We start from the raw sequence: 21,306 nt of genomic DNA on the forward strand, positions 1-21,306 counted from the left end.
TCCTGAGAAAGAAACAGGTATTTTTATGGTACTACCAATGACTGACATACTCTATTATAAGGTAAATTACAGTTTATTTGCAAGTTAGAATGGCTTGAAAAAATATATTATGTAACATCCACTTGCAGGTTTTCCTGCTAAGCAAAACTACCACGTAATTAGTCCTTCTTCAGCTAACAGCTAAAATAATCATACAACAATGAAAGACTAAAGCACACGTATCAATGTTTTCATTTTCCAACTACCAAATAACTATGTAATTGCTCTTACTATGCATGACACCACCTTTAGCATTTCCCTTGGATTTAAGAGTCCCAAATTTGAATGTTAGGGAAAGGCACAGGAACATACAGTTCAGCAAGTCCTACCTTGGATTTAAAGACCTATGTAAGTTTTAGCCTGATTAAACATAGTGGAGAGTTTTCTTAAGTGCTTAATGAATGGGTAGGAATCATCCCACGTAATGTAGTTAGCAAACAGTTGTGTGTTCAGGCCAAATATATTGTCTAGGGGCCCTTTATATTTAACGATAATGCAAGTATAGTATGGTAAGAAGGTAGCTGATTTCATTCTCATGTATATCTAAGCCCACTGGAGACAATTTTCTCTTCCTATACTAGATACTTATATTTAATTTAAGTGAAATTCAGATAGAACCGCAGCCATAATGACATAGAGGCTTGACAGTTGCTTTCAAAATCCAAGGGATGTGCACACCTAAATTCTGGCCAAAGAATCAAGAGGGCAATATAACAAATGTCTTTAAAAACAATTACAGGGCTTGAACTCAAAGACACGCAGCAAGCAGGCACATAATTCATACTAAATAGGTTTCATGATTTCCAAGTCATGAAGCTGGGGCTGGAGTAAGCTAGAAAGTAGCACTTGTGTTCAGATACTGAATGATATGTTAATAAGGAAAAAGAAACTGATCAGCCAAAGTGGTGGCAGACAGCTTCTTACATTTAGCAAGGTAGAAAAAATCCCTGGCATCTGCATTTAGTTTGGTCTGAAACAAACCAACAGACTTATGCTGTCAAGAGCACAGAAACAATCTGAGAACTCAACACAGATGAAACGACAGGGAAAGAATGCAAATGATATTGCAGGTAACAGACTGAGATGACAGTGGTCAATGACAAACTGTGTTGAAAGGCAGCTAACAGAAATATCCCTACATGATCCATTTACCTATAATTATTGCTTGTGATGTCTCTGTGACAGGATGGTAACAGAAAAGCTTTTCGCTTTCATTTTTCAGGAGAGTGAGATGAGGAAAACCAAATCCTACAGTTTATCTTCTGAACACTTTTCACTATTTGCCAACCACATCTTGGAAAATAGTATTTTTTGTATTAGTTTACCTACCTGTCAGGTCAGCCCTATCTAGACCTCCCTGATCAGGAAGGGAAGATAAGGATAAAAAGAGAAATTAATAAATGAAAAAGAAAAGTTTAGAAGAGTATGATGTCAAAGCACTACTCTTTTGTCAAGTGGCCTAAAGTCCCTTCTTAGACAGATTCTGATTTTGGATGTACCCCTAGTGCCAGCATGCAGAGAGTTATTTCAGGCTGATATCTGCAAAAGATATAATAGATTGGTTTTCCGGTATCTTAGATATCATCTTTACTGCAAGATGCTGCATCTTTCACTCCTTGCAGCAACAATCACTTCCAATATTTTTCTGAGGGTTTCCATCAAAAGAGTATTCCTGAAGTATGAGATCCCTCCATTTTCCAACACAAGAAGAAAATGGCTGGCTCTTGCTGCCATCGGTGATGAAATGACAAGAGGAAGGTTCATCTCCTACAATTCCAGTGTGCAAGGGAGATCCAGCCTGTTCTTCCTCCCCTTTTTGCTCACAGTATCTACACGGGCAGTCTTCCAAAGAACTTGTATAGTTAAATTATTTCAGTCATTTAATGTCTGTTTCCTTCTCAACAGTACAATTCTGCAGACTCAAAAGCCTGTGTCTGCATATTTTAACTGCTTCTATCCCATCCCTGCTGGTAATGGGTAGATACCATGGAGAGGTCAGTGTACACCAAATCTCTAGGGTCAGTTGAGCTAAACTTCTGTAGTAAAGTGGGTAACATATTCCTGATGGAAGCCCTGATGTGCAGCTGATCGATGATCTGAACTGTGATGGTCTTCCCTAGATATCCTTCCACCTGTTGCTCCTTCTCTTCCTCTTCACCAGACTGTCCATGGTGTGAGCTGAGACTGCCATTATCTTCGAGAAGGAACATGGCTGGTTTTTAAGGGTCCTGGTCTCTAGCCAGGCTGAAGCTGAGGAAACATAACCACTTTAAAAAAGCTAATTTGTGTGTGTGCGTTAATTATCCTTTCAAGATCTTCTGTGCTTAGTGGTCTTACGATTTCTGAGATATCTAACATAATACATGTACCTACTGAGGCTCAGGCCTTTTCCTCCCACCTTTGTTTCCTTCCTGTCTAACCCCAGTTTGCCCACAGATACAGGAAGGGCTTTCATGTGGCTTTGCTGCTCACAGCACCGTAAATCAACGTCAACATGCTCAGACTCTGCACCATCTTTCAAAAGACAGACGAAAGAGGCCTTTTGCAGGCATGATGTGACGCCAAGAATGCAGCTGTTATGCCTACCTGATCTGCTCTGCCTCCTGACTCTGCTGTGCCGACAGATTCCCGAGGGACTTCGATTCTGCAGCTCAAGAATGGGAGCAGCAGAATCTTCAGCAACAGATAGAGGGGAGAGCTGCCTAGTCATGCCTCTGTGTCTGCTGGGGCAGTTGCCTCCTGGCTTGCATTGGATGACAGACGATCGTGAGGCACCTGAGAAGAAAGAGTTTGCATCAGTTTGGCTGTAAACTCCCTGGAGGAAAGCTGGGCTTTCAAACGCTCTGTCAGTGAAATGCATACAAACGATTCAGCAGGAGAAAGGAAGCACACTGCAAAAAATCAAGGTTTCAGCTCTGGTCAGAATAAAGTAAATAAGTAAGTAAATAAATACTTAACTCTCTCCCCCCGTACAAAAAAAAAAAAAAAAAAAAGAAATCGTGCTGTATGAAAACTTGCCTTTAAGAAATGAGAGCCCTATGATGCAGTATATCCTTAGCCCCACAGCTCCATTCATAGCGTCTGAACAGTCAAAGGAATTTGTACTCACGTGGGCCCCTTCCTGAGCACTGACACTGAGTCAGGCAAAAGAAGAGGTCACCATTCTCCCTTAGGGCAGAAAGGAGGGCTGAGGAACCACTACCGCACAGTCAGTGCTGAGATCCTCTCCAGAGGGGAGTTTTCTCTTTCCAGAATGGTCCTTGAGACTCTTGTATGGAATGTAGCCATGGTCACTAATAGATCTTTTTGATAAGGACTTCTGCTAAACCACTGAAGTTTTAAGCCTTTACATGCACTATATCAGAATCTCCACATCTTCAGAGAAGTTGCTTTTTCTTCTTCTGCTAGATGCAGATCACATCAAGATGCTTCATTTCACATGGAGGCTGTATAGAGGCACAAGGCAGCAGAGAAGACCCAGGTCCCCGAATTATCAGTGCTGTCAGATGAAAAATCTTCCACTGACACCACATTTTATGAGTAAGAGCTTGAAGGACTGGATTAAGAACCAGCAAACAACAGAAAAGAGTGCAATGCTGGAGTATGGCAGAGTGTGCAGGGTGATCTTGCATGAACTTCCAAATTTATGTAAGGTGTCCGTGTAAGAGGTCAGTCAACACATGCGCAGCACAAGAGAGTCCTCTTCCGAGTCAGAAAGTCAAGATGACAGGCCATTTTGGTAAATATAAATGTGTGTTCATCGTCAGTTGAGTTCACCCACTGCTTTTTTTGCAGCTGCTACTTCAACTGGTGACCATCTTACCTGAACTTTCAGAATACACGTATACCCAGAGCAGCCACTAACCTTGCCATGACTTGGAACAATTTAGTATGACAATCATAGCTATTTTACATTTGAAAGAATACAAAAATAGAGACAAAACCTATGTGTAAGGTGCCAAATGTTGCAACAAATTTGGCAGACATCTCAGAGGGCAACAGTCTTCATTGCAACATGATCCATTCCAGAACACTACAAATGCAAATAACTCCAAGCCAAACAAAACCACAGAAGTTCATTCTAAAGTAAGGACTGTATTCAAGATCCCAGAAACTGCATGGATCGAGGCAACACTCTCTTGCTCAAGGAAGCTAAGGCTTCATATAACTTTCAATGAACTTAAAGCTATTTGATTCACCATGTCTAATTACAAAGATCGCAAAAGAAGAGGTGCACAGAATATCGTATTACACAGAAAAATCCTTTCTCAGCCTATTTATATCCTCCAAGGTCAGTTTTTACCGTTCATCTAGGTAAGTGACTGAACCAGCAGCTAATCCCATAGAGATGATCTTTCTCAAACATGCTCTTTCCTTCCTCCTCTGCCCAGTAAAAGGGAGCTGTGACACAAGGAGGACACCAAAGTCTAGGTTCCACCTTGCCACATAGTCCTATAAATTCAATCAATGCAGTACAGAACCCACAGTCTGTGACGCACAAATGTCAACTTCTAAAAATCAAGACCTCTATGATGTCTAAGCACTGTATTGTCTCCCCTGTTTTTGGTGAGCATTACTCTTTACAGAACTTTTTAGAGCCTACTGGACATTTTCAGACCTTTAAAAAGCTATTCACCTCCATATATTCATTTTATATCAATCTAACAATCACACAACTCCCCCCATGACTTTGTTCCACTCATTTTATAACTTCAAGTGTTACTTCTCCCATTTACCAAACAGGATAACATTACCTACTTCATAAAACTTTGTAAACATCTTGCAAGCCACTCTTGAGGTTGAAAAGCACATTAGAAATGGCAGCCCTTGGCCATTCACCCTGCCAGATGCACACAGCATGTCTATTTGACAGCTGAAAATTAGTTTCAGCCTCCATGAGTACCTCTGAAGCTAAATATTCAAAAAGGCACTTATGATTTTTCCGGTTCCCAACTTATGGAAGTTTTATTTTCATAAAGCATTTGCTGACCGCCTGCCGTTGGAGAAGCAGTCACCAAGGTGCCTTGACCAAATCACTGCTCACTTGATATGCATCATTTAAAGAGGTTTCATTTAGTTGAAGCACACATGCTACATCTCAATTCAGATACAATTTAGAACAAGACCAAGATTCATTTTACACTCAGCAGAAGTCTAGCAGATGAGCCGCAACCAAAATTTCAAGGAAATCTATTTTTCCTCACATGCAAAAAGAGCTCCAAGTTATTTATATCTGGTACAACAAAGCAACATCAATCTTTTCCTGTGCATTGAGAAACTCAGCAGTTGAGACCTAAATTGTGATTCCAGAGATTGCATTTAATCGAAAGTCACTGCTTGATTTACTGAAATCTTCCCTTATACTTGAAAGCAATCATAGCACAGCAATTTATCAATATTTCATTGTTACAGATAGAAAGCCTGGGCCATCTAATGCTACTGAATCTGAACATATTTTAAGGATATAGTTTGACAGGGAAGGTGAATAGATACATGCTGCACTAACTTAACCAAAGCTGGTCCCAGCCACAAGGAGTCAAATCACCATTTACACAGTACAGCAATGAAATCTTGCATGTGTGCAATGCTACCCCACATGACAGGAAAGGAAATGCAGAACCATTTAACTCCAGTTCTTTGTCTCACACAGCAGTTATCAGCTACCAGGCAGGGATCCATTACAGACCCTCCAAATTTAGAGGTATCAAGAGCAGCATTTTCCACTGAACTTCCATATAGCTTCATAAACCCCACATGCTTATAGAGACCTCTCAGTCTTAAGCAGTGAGACCATGTCTTCTCCAGAGAAGAAAACAGCATGGTGACATCACAGCTTGCCACATGACACTATGCACTAAAAGGCGCCAGAGCAAAGGAGTGACGTAGCTTGGGTTGGATTTCTTCAGCTTATTTTAGATGTCAATCTTAGGATGAGAAAAATAGTGCCCTGGGACTATCTGCATCTCCCTATGAATAGAAACAGAATAACAGAATCACAGAATCATTGAATGGTTTGGGTTGGAAGGGATCTTTAAAGGTCATCTAGTCCAACCCTCCTGCAATGAGCACAGACATCTTCAACTAGATAAGGTTGCTCAGCACCCCATCCAACCTGAGCCCCATCATAACCATCCTGAGCAGAGAAGTTTAAACTGGGTGGGACTTTTTACCTATTTTACCTGACCTTCTTTTAACCTGACTACTTGATCTAAGAGGTTACACAGATACCTGTAACTCACTGTGTACAGGAGCCTCATCCAGTTTCTGTAGACTGACACAACCAATGCTGAGCATGAACACAGTTTGTGGCTTTAGAAGAGATGAATCTCATGCTGAGAATGAATCGACATTTTGGGCATCATCTGATATTTTAAGGGAATGCTACTGGAAGAAATTGGGAAAACACAGACAAATAGGAAAAACATTGCCAGACTTCCAGATCTTGCTGCTAGATGTGCTTCTTCATCACTTCATGGCTGTAATCGATACACAAAGCGATGAAGGAGGAAAAGAACTGGAAAGGACCACATATGATTATATCAAGCACATCTTAGTTAAATCCATGTGGATGACTTTTAGTTAATGGGTAAAAACAAACCCCTGCTCTTTCCCATTTCTTAAGATTATTTTTAGTTCATTATTCCATTTCAGCAAATCCTTTTCCTTGGCCTGCAAATGTGGATGCTTTATAGCATAGGAAGTAAGGCCATTTCTCTGCACATGGAGACCAAAAGGAAACAAGCAAGTGGAGCCCATGCTTTTCACATGCTTCTAACAAAGTCTGTCCATTTCTTGCACTAATTATTATATCCTTATAAGTGTGCTTCAATTTAGCAAGGTAATCGTACTTGTGACTAACCTAAACCACATGATTAATATCACTGAAGTCCATGCCTTTTCACATTCTTGAACACCATTCTGAGTCCCAGCTGCAGGAGGAGCTGCTGCTGCTGCATCCATTCAAATCAGGAAGCAGCAGCACATACCTTGTCCTGACAATCATTTTCACCATCCATCTGTAAACTATGTGCAGCTCTCTTGCCCCACTGAAAGATGCTATACATTACTTGTGGCTTTTCATGTATATAGAGATTTCCATATGCAGCTCATATAGTGAGAAAATACGTCCTCACCTTGGGTAGAAAAAAAATCATTTTCTTAATTTGCAAGGGGCTTGGAGAGAAGTGATTATGCTTTGAGGGTCAAGAACTAGTCTTTTCAGATTATCTTCATGTATATGACATATTTAGCATGTGACAGCAGTGCTTGGAATACAATAAATCATTCCTTTTCATTTGTGACAACTCTTCTGGTCTCAAACTTGTCACCAAAAATGGATTGAAAGGACTGCAGTAAATTAATCAATGTTTAAAAAAAAAAAAAAAAAATCAGCCTGGAAGTAAGTTTTATGGCCAGGCCATCACAGAATTGTTTTTTTTTTTCATTTTTTTTAACCAACTGCCCTGATGGAAATTTAGAACCTCTCAAATAGGCAACTGAATTCCCTTCTAAAAGCCATCCATGCATTCATGACACTGGATTACCAACACAAAGCATTGGCTTATTTAGAGATACCTACATTTGGCTTGCTGGTATGTGCAAAAATACATATTCTATTTTTGATTACACAACTAAACTGATGGTTAAATAGGTGATGTAAATGAGCTGGACAGCTTCTTTGTATTATGTTCCCACAGTCCTGCAGAGCAATGGTCACTAGCGGCTACCACAGCAGTCACGAGGCAGACCACCTTTTAAAAAAAATAATCAGTCAGGGCACCTGCAATTTACCTTTTACTAATTCAGTATTAAAATACGCTTATTTTACTGTGTCCTCAAAATCTCAGCTCTTAATGTGTCACTATTTTTGTGCTGACAAAATGATGTCTTCTTACCACTGCTGCGGAAAAAAATGGCTGGGTTTTGACAGATGGGTGAAGGTAGAAGCCAGTCTGGTGTTATGTGGAAAGTACGTCAATTGAATGTTCCTGCTAAATTGGGCCATGGTGAAAGAATTTACAATATTTCCTCTACACTGTAATGTTACCTGTTAGAGTGAGCATCCATGAATGATGATGGACTTGCTCACACATCACAGGCCTATTGCTTCCATCAGCTTGTGCATATGCTCATGTTGATACCAGTTCATGATTGTGACGGCTGGAGACTTTTGCAATGAAATTCTGGTCAGTAAGGAGAAGATAATGTGTATTTTGTGGCCAGGGAAATACCAAATGCACATGGCCTTACGGGAAAGGGGACTGAGTTGCACTGCCATTGGTAGAAGTGAAGAGAGCTTATTCTGTTCATTTTACAAGGATAAAACCTCATTAGGTTTAATTAGCTTCCATTTATGCTCAATAAAGCCATGTCATATGAGTAAATATATACCTACATGATTATTCACCTTTTGCATGTAAGGGAAGTGGGAAATAGTTGCTAAATAAGTCACTCAAAAGCATCTATTCATGCTGTGGTTGATTCTTATCTCCTCAGATCCCCACAGGTAGCAGCTGATCACTGATGCTGGGGTTCCCATTTTAATTGCCATATGCTTGATGCTTGGCTTCTGCATTCAAACCTGATGAACACTTGCAAGTCTGTAAATGCATCTTTTTGCCCATCAGCTACATGTTGTTCTTATGAAGAACCTGCTCTGAGATGGATGCTTTCCAGGGAAACCAGGGAAGATGATGTGCATGGTCTGTATCCAATGCTGTGCTGTAAAACCTCTGAACGCGAACTGCAGCACAAAACATATTCCAGGTTGCAACATCCATTATGTTCAACAGCTGCAACCATTGAAACACAAACAAACAAACAAAGACCTTTTCAGGAAGCATATAAAAGCTTTAGTGGCTGTAAGCAACTTGCAGACTGCATTCTGGGAAGCCCTGATGCATAAGTGTAGTGGTCAGCTGTCTCTGGAGGACTTCCCAATTTGTTTCTTACTGGAGCAAATGGCTCCTCTTTGTGTTGCTCTGGATCAAGACCCTTCCCCAAAACACAATTATTAAAAACCCTGAATCTCTCTTCAAATCTTTGTTCCACTTGTTCATCCATCTACATTTTACTGAAAGTATAGTTAAAAGCATGGAAGTTTTCCTTTTCCCTGGCTTTTTTTATTTCTCCTTACTTTAAGCAAGAAGACTTCCCCATTATCACTTCAATGTAATTCAAATTTATCACTGCCTCTGTTTAAGCACTGACAAGGAATTCCATTGATTTGACACCAAAAATAATATACCAGGACCAGCATGGGGGTGTCTGAACAGATCCTGGAAAAAATGTTTATTTGACAATATCTGTAGTGGAACTGGCAGCTACAGTATGTATTTTGAAACATAATGGCTACATATCTTTTAAAGTTACTGGGCCTGACAAAACATACTTACAGCTTGAAGGAATACAGAAGAAAGTGCTGCAAAGGAAGAACGATTTTTATATGTTGAAATCAAAACTTCTGTAACTTCTACATAAAACAATCTACATTGACCTACAGAAAAAAAAAAAAAAGATTTAAAACATCCATTTGGAGTGGAGTATTTTGGACTGAATTCTGCTGCCAAAAAAACATTGCTAGCACCTCTATTTGCCTTGGAAAACAAACGTTATGTCAAAATCTCATACTTAGCTGTGACAAATCTGGAGTTAGAAAACACTGATCCACAGTAAGGGTATGAACATCTCTTCCTTCAGCACAGAAATTTTCACATGCAACTAGCCCCTGCTTATTGCTCCTTCCTTACCCATCTGGACTCTATCCAGAATGAAGCCTGGGAAAGGCAGGACCAGGCATACAAACATACAAACAGCTGTGTCAAAGATTAGAAGATCCTTCCACATCATGAACATCTCAGAGGGCAGCTTCCTGGCTAATTGCTGCTGGGGAAAGGCAAGCCAAGCTGCTTCAGTGCTGCAGAGGAAGAAGAGGGCAGGACTGATCCAGCCCTTGGTACAGTTCCTGAGAAGACCAAGTGATTTCAGTGAGCTTTGGCTCAGCCTCTGAGGGGATACTTCCATGCCAGACTGCTCTGTGAGGAGGGAGCTGGACTGTTAGACACTTTTTTATCCAAGTGAAGCCAATGCATACCTGTCTGAAGGAACAACCCTGAGAAACTTACAAGCATTTGTCCTCTTATTGCAGCCCTGAAGCAAATATTTTACTTTAAGCTTTTGTTTACATAAACAGTCCCTATGAGAGCATCTCAATAACAACTTCCAAAACAGTCCCTTGAACACACATTTAAAGGGATATCCTTTGCTGCAACAGATCTACATGACTTTCTTTTCCCCAAAATATACCTAACCCAATACTAACTCAAACCAATTGTAGGATTAACTGGCCTGGGGTCAGACCAGCTTTTCACCACTTCAACACTGACTGAGCAACAGATAAACACAAATGATTTACTTCAAAGCTGCACACCATCCCATTAAAGAAAACCTCTGCACAAACTTTGTAAGGAGCTATCCCAGATGCACCTTCAATAGTTTCACAATTTACACACTTTACTCCAAAATAAAAGCTTATGAATCTCTATTAAAAAATCCTTTGACAATTAATCCTGTCATTGCTAAAAGTTAGTGACACTTCCAAAAAGAAACAGACATTCTGAATTGAACTCTCATTTTTGTTTTCACTGCAGTAAATCAAGAGCAGCTTCAATGAAAGCAGTGAGGCTGCTTTGACATGAAGCTATTGTGAACGGAGTTTAGACCCAGGATAATCCAGAAATCTCTTATATGAATGTCATTATTACCTATTTATGACATAGCCTTTACTTTCAAGAAACACTTCAATAAATCCAGACTGGTTTATGGGTCTCCTAAGATCCAAGTGTAAAAACAATCAGCACACTGACACACAACTCAATATCAAATTGCTTGTATTTATCTCCTACACAAACTATTGCCTCTCCTTTTTGATGGATGCCTCCAGAGAGTGATTCATTCCAGCTTCCTTAGATACCAATTTTAGGAGATGAATCACCTCTCAGAGGTGTCCAGCTCTCCTGCTGACTCCAGAAAGCTCAAGACAACTTTCTTAGTACTTACCGAGGCTGACATTTACATGCACCTGGATGAGTCCAAATCTGACTGTCTCAGGCTCAGTCTATGGCAACACTTACACGCATTAAGCACATGCTTCACTTTTTCTCCACTGCCCTTGGGGTAACAGCTCCAACAGGTCTCAGCCCTGCCTTTCCAACACTGTACCTTTGGGATAAGTGTCCATACAACCCACCTGGCTCAGGCACTTGTGTACATACAGCCCTCTTGCTATAGCTGGTTCCATGCTTGGGAGTGTGGGATGGCTAGACTGCCATGAAGACACATTTTCAAAAGTATCTGGTGGGTGTGATCTCAGCTTGATACAGACCTCATCCTCCATAACCACTCAGACCAATGTGCCAATCCTTCTTGCAGCTGGCTCTGCTGCATTTCTTTCCACCTAAGCAATGTTTCCTGGCTGATGATCTGCAAATATCTGGGTGCCTCTTTACTGCTGAAGGACTAAAGCAGTAGTTGTTCTGGATTTCACACTATTACCCAGGAGTCAGCAGTTTCTGTGGTTCTACCACAAGTTATCTAGGAAGCCACAAACCTCAACCACTGAAAGACTGAAGTGCACTGCTCCCTTGCTCTCCTCCCTGCACACAGGCCCAGAGCCCAAGTTGCTGCAGCATTTATTTCACATGCCTTCCCAATGCATGGGAGGAAAAGGAGGGGCAGGCATATTTGGGAAGCTGGCTGCCCTACCCCATTAGGATTCTTTGGGAATCCCTCATAAAATCTTTGCTGATCTGTAAAACTGGCTGCACAAACTCACATTTAATGTATGGGTCCAGTATTAGTTCAGCTTGGTCAGAAGAATGCTTAGCAAGAATACTTCCATATTCAGCCTGTCGGATATAACAAGTGCTGTCATGTAGTCACTTCCAGTCTATTGCCCTTTCCTCCTGCAATGACTGTATTTTCCCTCCCTGAAGAAACAGGCAGTGTAATATTTGACACTGCTGCTGCAGCCCAGCATGGGAAGAAGTCCAGAAGACTGGACTGAGATACCTGACAACAGCTGGTACTTGTTAAATTGGAGGCAATCACAGCTTGTGAGTTGTCTTAGCCCTTACAGGGTAGGGACAGTCTTTAATCCTCTGCATTCACCACCTGCCATGATATGAGTCCAGTCAGTGTTGTGAGCTCTCAGGAAATAAAGAGCAGCAAATCACCCATTTACCCAGCACAGCAAGCCAGCTCACCCAGCTGTAACTCTGCTCCTTTAAAAGCAGGTGAGTGTATGAATTATAATATCACGCATCCTAAAATCTGGTGCTGTGCAACAGCAACGGATTGACATAAGCAGCAGATCTATCAGCTCCTTCAACTTCCTTTAAGGCATTTTTCCCTTAAGAAAGAAATACCAGGTAACTACCAAGCCTGCAGAATACTCAGTTTCACACATATACTCCCAAGAAATATGACACAAACTACTGTCTGCTCTATCAAAATCCAGCCCCATCTGAAACTTAAGTCAGTTCGACACAGGTAGAACGGGAAGTCATGCTCTACTGACAAGCACTGGACCGTGTCTCTTGATTTGTTTTTATCTTGGATGTAGCTGAATGTAACTCACCAAAAGGAATCACATTTTCACTGCTGGTCGGCATAACAAAGCTCAAACCAGAGACGGCAGGCACCCTGCAGTTTTAGGGCTCGAGTGTTTGTAACAACGTACCACACCTGGTGGGAGAAGAGTTCATTTCTGACAGAAGCAGCAACTTCCCGCTCTTTAAAACATCTGACACTGAATATAATAAACTTAAAACAGTGCAGTTAAAGCCTCAGATTTCTACAGATATTTAAAACAAAAACTTGAACTCAAACATTAGGTGTATTTTTAGAAAAGCTTTCCTTTCAACTTTCTGATTTATACTGCACATATATCTGCTGTGTATTTTCAGCATGACAAGCTTCAGATCTGCATCACGCTATAAGCACAGCTGTATCTCACACTGGACAACATCTCCACATTTCCAGTTGTCATAAAAGTGTGATGTGAAGTTGGTAAGTACTCGTAAAGAAACGAGACTGTTAATGTCCAATCGAGAGTATACAACAAATTTCACAATTTCTTGTGGTTTTTGTATTAAGGAATTGTTTCTAAAACAATCCTTAATTCTGACACTTTAGAAGCTGACACTTCTGAAAATAAGGGGTGGAAAAAAGCAGTTTAAGGAACAATTGCTATCTGAAGCTGAGGAATAGCAAGGACAAAGAGGTTGGTGCCTCTGTCTTTGAAGCAAAAAAGATAAATCCAGAGCACAATATTCAAACACTATGGAAAATTCAATAACATTCTATGGACCTAATTTCATATCATTTTAAAAGCCAGAATTGAAGTACACAACTTTATCTTCGGTTCACAGTTCAACATTAGCTTCTTCACCAGAATTTATTCACACAGCAGCTGAAATCAAGCAATAGAAATTCAACAGTACTTACCCCAGATGGTATTAAAGTGCTAAAAATGCTATCTAAGCATTAGTTACTTTATAAATACACACACACACACATACATCCACATTACTTTGCACAGAACAGAGCATGCAAAGTAAATTCCTGCCTAGTGTTAGATATACAGGAAAAAAAAACATTTACCATCTGGCACAGGCGAATTTAATTCAGAAACATTGTAAGATGGTAATGGTGCCACTCTTGCTGAATGTTTCTTCATCCTTTGAACTTGCTCTCCTACTCACATACTCACTTCATCTTTAGTCTGCATCGTTTTTTGTCCCGAATACTATAGTAAACACTCGGCTATGGATGGTGGCTAGATGTTGTTCTGGAGATGCTGCAGTAGGCTGTGAGTACTGATTTGCTGTTTCCCTGGGAAACCATTTGCAACACATTCAAACAATGCTTGACCTCTGCTAAGACTTTTCTTTCATTCAATTGTTAAGCACAGCAGATAAAATATAAATGTATTATCTATCTTGCCTCATAAACTTGAAAGCGCAGCAGCCCCTTTGCATGAAAGCCAGGATTTCACATCAGATATCTGCACTGTGTTAGCAAAGCAGACGGGAGATTTCTCAGGCAACTGCAAGGGAATTACACAAGGCAATGTTCTGGTTCCTTACACTGTGACAATATATGGATGATTATAGTAATTATTTTAAATAAACTTTGAATAATATAACTCTTATAGAGACGCTAAATCAGGAATGCCTTGGGCAAAAGAACTGGTAGCATACAGGTCTGTATCTGATAACAAAGCAATGGTATTGCAGGAGCCTCTTCTAACACCCTACAAAAATTGTAACAACCATGTGATATATATATATATATAGGCCATAGCTTTTCCATATGCTTTCCTCACTTCCCTTGAGACAGCTAAGACATCTTAATTCCTCCTTCCCTAATAACTTCTCTTTCCTACTCCCTTTTTATTATTATTATTTGTATTATTGGAAGTTGTTCACCTAAAGCAATAAGAAAGCTTCACTGAGCAAACCGCTGACAACCCATACAATTTCTGCAACTCTTAGAAAATCACAGTATCACAGTATGCTAGAGATTGGAAGGGACCTCGAAAGATCATCTCCATCTACTTGTGTAACCCAGCAGTGTGCTGGAAGCTTTCTTGGCTAGGAGCTGATTGCCAACACCTCTTAAGAGCCCTGGCTTCAGAGCTCTCCACTAAGAGAACTATCAAGTTTTATCCAAGAATTTGTAGGTGGAAAGCTTTACCATTGATATTCAAGGTATCTGCTGTAGGAACTATGGGAAACAAAAAGGAAAAGGACAGAAAGACAGCTTAGCTCTAGCAGAATCTGCTAGCAAAGCTGTGGAATTTTTAAGGGCCACCTTTTAGCTAGTCTTTGTGCCTTTGTGTAACTGAGAATGGGTATTCCTGACCTGGGACTTGGTCCCTCATCCCCTACTATACCACCAAACAGGAAGATATATTGGCTGTAAAGAAAGGCATAAAGTTATTTGAAAAGGATAGGGAATCACTGACCTAGAATGTCCTGTGCTGAACTTTCTAAAGCAGCCTTCTGGGTTCTCGTGTGTTTTAGACAGTAACAAGTACCATGCTCAGGATATGTGTGAAGTACTATTCCCTTCACTCACCTGTAAAGAGTCATATGGAGGAGAAGAGTGGAAGAAGCAGTGTCCTGGCTAGACTATCCTTCAAATGCAGCCACAGAAAATCTGGCACATGAGGAGAACCGACCTGTAGCATCCTGATGGATGAGGCAGCTCATGACTCCACTGTACCCAGAGTAAGAAGTTACTATTGGGTCTTTGGGCAACTAAGCCAGCAGCATAGGACATTAAACACATCATCTTGCCCTGTACATCCTTTAATGTCGCTTTCTTACTTCTCTTTATTATTAAGATATGGTGACATACTAAGGAAGAGACAGTGATTAATCTCATGGAAGGGAACCATAAAGTACCTCATCACCCCCTCTCCCAAGGACATTCCGCACTTCCACATAGTGTGTCCTTTGTAAGAAGTATGGGAAAGAGAAATGTTTACAGATGCATGGTTTTCCACCCAACATTTCCTGGAAAGACTGGAGCTATCCTTTAGGATCTTCATTATATCCCTTGTGACAGATAAGGCTCTCCACCATGACAATTTTTTCAAAGCATCACCCTGCATTACATGAAGCTAACCAGCTTTTACTGTTTATCTGCATGCAGAGGATTTCCAGCACTGTGTAACAATCACTATTCCAAAGAAAATTATCTTTGCAATTTGTAGAAGAAATTTTATTCTCCCCTTCAAAGAGCTGAGAGTCAGCAGACTTTGTATTAGAGTAATCATCAGTCAAGTAATTACTGCTTCTACAATCACAAGGCTATTAATATGTGTCTAGTCCATCAGCATTTATATAATATAAACAACATAATAACATAACACAGATTGTTTTTAGAAAACCATTTCTGCAAATAGGAGCTTATAATGGAATCATTAATGGACCTTAGCAATGGTGAGGATGAAACACATGAGACAATGTCAAGCAATTCAAGACATTTCTTTCAGACAATTTCAAAGTTAATGGCAGAACATGATTGCATCTAAAAGCTGCTGCACTTTTTTTAAAGGAAAACCAGCCACTGTTTCAACACTTCAACTCAGAAGCCATGTCCAAATTCACAAAGCATTTTTTCAAAAATCTAGCCCAGCCATCTCTGCTCTGTACAACAGGTACAAGACAAATGAAGCAAATACAAAACTGCTTTATAAACATGTGATTGGTCCCTAGAACTCCCATCAAAGATTGCAGCTTGAAAAGCATCAGCTTTGGCTACACAAGCGAGAGCTTTGGCCATCTGTTTCTGGGCCTACTATAAATAGCAGATTGCATTTCTGTATGATATGCTATTCATATAGGTCCTCTAATCATTCTTGTGTACTAAGTGTACATGAGAAGAAAATAATAAAATAGTGTGGAAGTGGAAGTGGAAGTGAGAGAAGCAAGCTCTGTCCCTTTCTTCTGAGCTACACCAGACTCAAATCCACCCACAAATGGAATGTAAATTTACCAAATTTACCTGACTAGCATAATATTTACTCCACAGACTACAAGTCCACATGGAATCTGTGGTCCTGTGCCATCCCACTCCCCTCATGTTTATGTAAGGCATTACAGTGGGAAAATATGCTTCCCTCCCCCCTCCTAGATTTAAACAGTAAAATAAGTTTCCAGCTTGCTCCTGAAGCTGTGTGCTTTCAGTCTGCAACATGTTAAATTTCTGGCTCACGATTTCCCTAACCATGAGCCTGAGATCACTATCAGCTACTGCCCAGCATGCTTGCTTGGCTATCTAGCTCCATGTCAAAAGCCCCTCTCCAGGTTTCTTGTTGGCCCCTTTAGGCACTGGAAGCTGCTTTAAGGTCTCCCCAGAGACTTCTCCTCTCCAGGCTGAAAAAACCCTGCTCTCAGCCTGTCTCCATAGCAGACAACCCCCAGTTTCATAATCTCCTCTGGACTCACTCCAACATGTCCATGTCCCTTTTATGTTGAAGGCCCCAGACCTGGATGCAGGACAGCAAAAGGGGTCTCATGAGAGCAGAGTAGAGGGAAAGAATCACCATCTTCGACCTGCTGGTCACGCTTCTTTTGCTGCAGCCCAGTATACAGTTGGATTTCTGTGCTGCAAGCACACACTGCTGGTTCATGTTTAGTTTCTCATCAACCAACATCCCCAAGTCCTTCCCCTCACAGCTGCTCTCAATCCAGCCTCTGCCCTGCCTGTATTTGTGCTTGTGGATTTGTGTATTGAATATTTGTGGATATTAATCCAGACAAGAGTACAGGGAAGCTGTGAGTTTGCCAACTCACTAACTAGACAGCAAACCAGCACTGGAAGTGGAGTCAGAAAGTGCTGAATTGCATCCACTAACAAGTACTCCACGCTCGCAGCAAGAAGGGGCTGATGCTGTCAAAACGTACACTGTTCTCTTAGTTTAAGTCATGTCTGTTTTCAGTAGTTATAATGTATATACTACATATGTTAAATATGTTTACATCTTTAAATACATGCATTATAATGTTAAATATGCATTTATAAATATTTAAGGAAGCCACTGCAAAAGTAAAGGCTATTTATTTATTCTTCTTCACTGGAGCTGCAACCTACATCAAAAGCTGTAGATGTATCTTACATGTCAGCCCCACACGTATGGATATTTGCTTACAATAAACTGCAGCCATAGACACACTCAGTTTCTACTGATAAAACTGGTATGAGAGAGTAAAATCATTTAGAAGTTTACCTTATGGTAAGATATAGAGGATAGGGTCCCCATGAAGGGCATTACACCATCTCACATTGCTCTAGTGTCTATAGTCCTCCTCAATGAACAAACTGAACTGTGTCAGGTTCAGGTTAGGGAGCTATTTTCCTCCATGGGAAACAATTAACAACCAAAATTACATATAATCCCAACATGGAAAGACAAAGTATCTAAGCAAGAGAAGATGACAAGTGTACTACAGCCCCAAGGAGACAGAATCATCTAAAGAAAAACAGCTGCATAAGTACATGAAATACTGAATTTTCACATTGATAACGGGATTTACCTCATTTTTAACACCGAAGTCAGAACCAGCTACAGCAACAATTTTTTAAGGTGAGTGGTGTGAAACTGATAGCTCTAGAAGACAACTTGCCTGGTCTTTCTTAGATGTCTATTATAAACTGAGATTAGTAACTCTCTGAAAGCACCCGTTTCTTCCCACTGACTGATGGTGGTGAGGTGCCTTGCTCACACCTGGTCATCTGGCTTTTAGACACCTTAATTGGGGCAGATGCTCCTAGTGGGAAACACTTTGTGTGAACGCCCAATAAAGACATGACAGGACTTTCTTTGACTCTAGTTGATTTTGGAACAGTGCTCAGATGCAAACCTGTATGTAGTCTTGGTTTTGAACACCACTAGTTACAAGGTCCATATGACACCCCCTTTGCATACATTCCTGCAGCTGACAGGTCAGTCCATTCCCAGTCACTAGACTTCTGATAAACACAACTTTTATAGACTCTTTCAGGTTAAGCATGTGTTTTAAGACGACAAGCTAAAAGGTCATTAACAAGCTCATTTTATCCTGTTGGAATATAAATTAGATGCAAGATGCAGAAGAGACAGCCAAACAGCAAAACAGACATATCTCACAAAAGGGATTTTTATGTATACCAAAGTCAAGGCTTTAGTTTGAACTTTTACCTTACTTGCCCTGGTTTCAGCTGGGATAAAGTTAATGTTCTTTCTAGTTAGCTCGTGCAGTGCTGTGTTTTGCCTTTAGTCTGAGAATAATATTGGTAACACATTAATGTTTTAGTTGTTGCTCATCAAGTACTTTTCATGCTCTGCAAGTGAGGAGGGGCACAAGAAGCTGGGAGGAAGCAGAGACCGGACACCTGACCCAAACTAGAGAAAGGGGTATTCCATACCACAGCACATCATGCCCAGTATAGGAACTGGAGGGAGTCACCTGGAAGGGACTGATCACTGCTTGGGTTGGGCATCAGACAAAGGGTCGTGAGCAATTGTATTGTGCATCATTTGGTTTGGGGGTGTTTTTTGGTTTGTTTGTTTTGGGGATATTTTCGGGAGGGGAGGGAGTGGTCTTGGGTTTTGTGGGGTTTATTCCTCTCTATTATATTATTACTATAATTTACTTTTACTTCAATTATTACAACTGTTCTTATCCCAACCCAGGTTTTTACCTTTTTTCTCCCTATTCTCCTCCCTATCCTGAGTGAGCAGCTGCATGGTACTTAGCTGCCAGCTTGGCTTAAACCATGACAGAACTGCACATCTCTCTGCTGTGCCCAGTCACACCATATAGATTTTAAAGAATCAAATCCTGAATGCCTTACTTTGTGTTAACTCTCACTGGCCTAAACACTTTTGAATACTCCTTTTCAGCAACCCAAAATATTAGCTGTACCAGCCAGGTGAGCAATCTTGCAATGGCATTTCAGCTTGGGAGCCACTGCTCTCAGCCATCACTTGGCTTGTGGTAAAGACTACCTTAACCTCAACTTCGCTGATAAACAGATACAATTTGTTTGAGAACATTCATATTGATAGCACACTAGTCTCATACATTTTTTTCACTGAGGCAGAAACTGAATTTTATCCAGATTTTATGGTATTCTGCAGATTCCAAGAAGCAAAGTACTCATTGCCTGCTAAAGTCTCACCTAATAACTGCAAAAAATACCTACTAAATCTGAAGAGTTTTTAATCCCCTTGGGGTCTCGATCTTTATATACTGATGTCTAGTTCATCTTAACATGGGTTGCTATTTTCAGTAAATCAGCCGACGAATTGACTCTTTAACACCCACTCTGTTTTTCTAACAGAAAGAAAACACAATGTTACTTATTTTTAGGTAACAGTATTTTCCCAAGCAGGCAATTTCCACAAATAAGATTAATGGCACCAGCTAAATATCCACTCCAAGATGGTGATATGAGGATTTGCAGTGGTCCTCAGCTGTCATCCAGAACACGAAAGATTCTCCTTGCTGCCAAAGGCAAAAGCTTTTTCAGCCCTCTGTGTCCCACCAGACCTCAAGGAGCTGCTAACCAGCTGACAGCTCAGCTGCTCCTGACTCCCACACCACTGCAAAACCAGACCACTGACAGCCAGTTGTGTCTTGGCTACTAGAAACCAGATCTTGCATACACGTGAAAAGCTCCTAATAGTTTTGAAGCTACCAAGTGGGCAAGATGTTACACACTATCACAATGTTATGCTGAAAAAGAAAATATCATACAGTAAAAAAACCACTAAACTTCTAATGCAATTAAAGATAAAAGGAAAAAATATTAACTGTGGGCATGAAGAGTTGCTCTTTAATTTCAGTAAGTCATTCAGCTTTTCATGGAAACAACAAATACATCAGCTTAGATGAATCTTCAATTATTTTGACATTCTAGCAAACAAGGCATGGATTTAAAGTTGACAAAAATACTAAAAGTTACACCAACATTAAAAACAATCATAATTACAGAAGAATCAGGAGAATAGAACAAACCAAAAAAGATGCTCAATGAAAAAAAAACAAAAGGGATTCAAGAGGAACTTTATTTCAGCTGCACAGTGTATTCAGTGTTACTGGCCTCACAGCCTCTGCCAGGTTCAATGGATCCTGCTGTCCTAATCCTGAATCAACAAGACAAAATGTAGTTAGTACTCCATCATAAATTTCAGTTTAGGGGCTTTACTGACAGCCAGGAACAGTGAAGAGCAAAAGCTTCAAGAGCAGCACACAGAAATCTCACCTGTAACATGCACAGACCTTATCTGATAAACCAGAACGCATCAGACTCCCTGCAATACATTCTACCTCCTTCAGGTGGAAGGAGCTGTTCGTTTAAGAAGCAGCACTGGGAAAATGATAAGGCTACAAGATCACGCCACGAGCTTTTGACAAACTACCTGGGGAGCCTTCAGCTACCCAGAGTTTGGGCATCCCCTATCCTGAGTCACATGAATTTCAAACTCTTTCCAAGTGTAACAGATGAGAAGAAAGGTTCCTACTTCAGCCTGGACGTTCCAAAAATCCCTGATAGTAAAATACAGCACAAGTAGGCAATCAACATAGAGTCTGTTCAACACTAAATCAAAAATCAAGTATCAGTTTCAATATCCAATATAGTCTTTCCAGGCAAACTAATAAAAATCAGACACCCCACACTTACATTGTTGGTTGTGGGGTTTTGTTGTTT

General features: G+C 40.5%; 1 protein-coding gene across 2 annotated transcripts in view; it reads right to left on the bottom strand.

Moving 5' to 3' along the window:
* SLC35F4 (solute carrier family 35 member F4) overlaps positions 1-21,306 on the bottom strand; it is a 127,372-nt gene that overhangs the window by 22,316 nt on the left and 83,750 nt on the right. Inside the window, exon 2 of one of the 2 annotated variants that reach the window (XM_061462625.1) lies at positions 2,626-2,814. The exons of the other annotated variant lie outside the window; for it this stretch is intronic. Within the exon in view, the coding sequence (XP_061318609.1) occupies positions 2,626-2,814 (189 nt within the window). The remainder of the gene's footprint in view (positions 1-2,625; positions 2,815-21,306) is intronic. 2 annotated transcript variants of the gene reach the window in all.

This window comes from Pezoporus flaviventris, unplaced genomic scaffold (assembly GCF_033815535.1).
Source record: "Pezoporus flaviventris isolate CSIRO_AGI_PZ_B2104156 unplaced genomic scaffold, CSIRO_AGI_Pfla_v1 ptg000035l, whole genome shotgun sequence".
NCBI classification, from domain to species: Eukaryota; Metazoa; Chordata; class Aves; order Psittaciformes; family Psittacidae; genus Pezoporus; species Pezoporus flaviventris.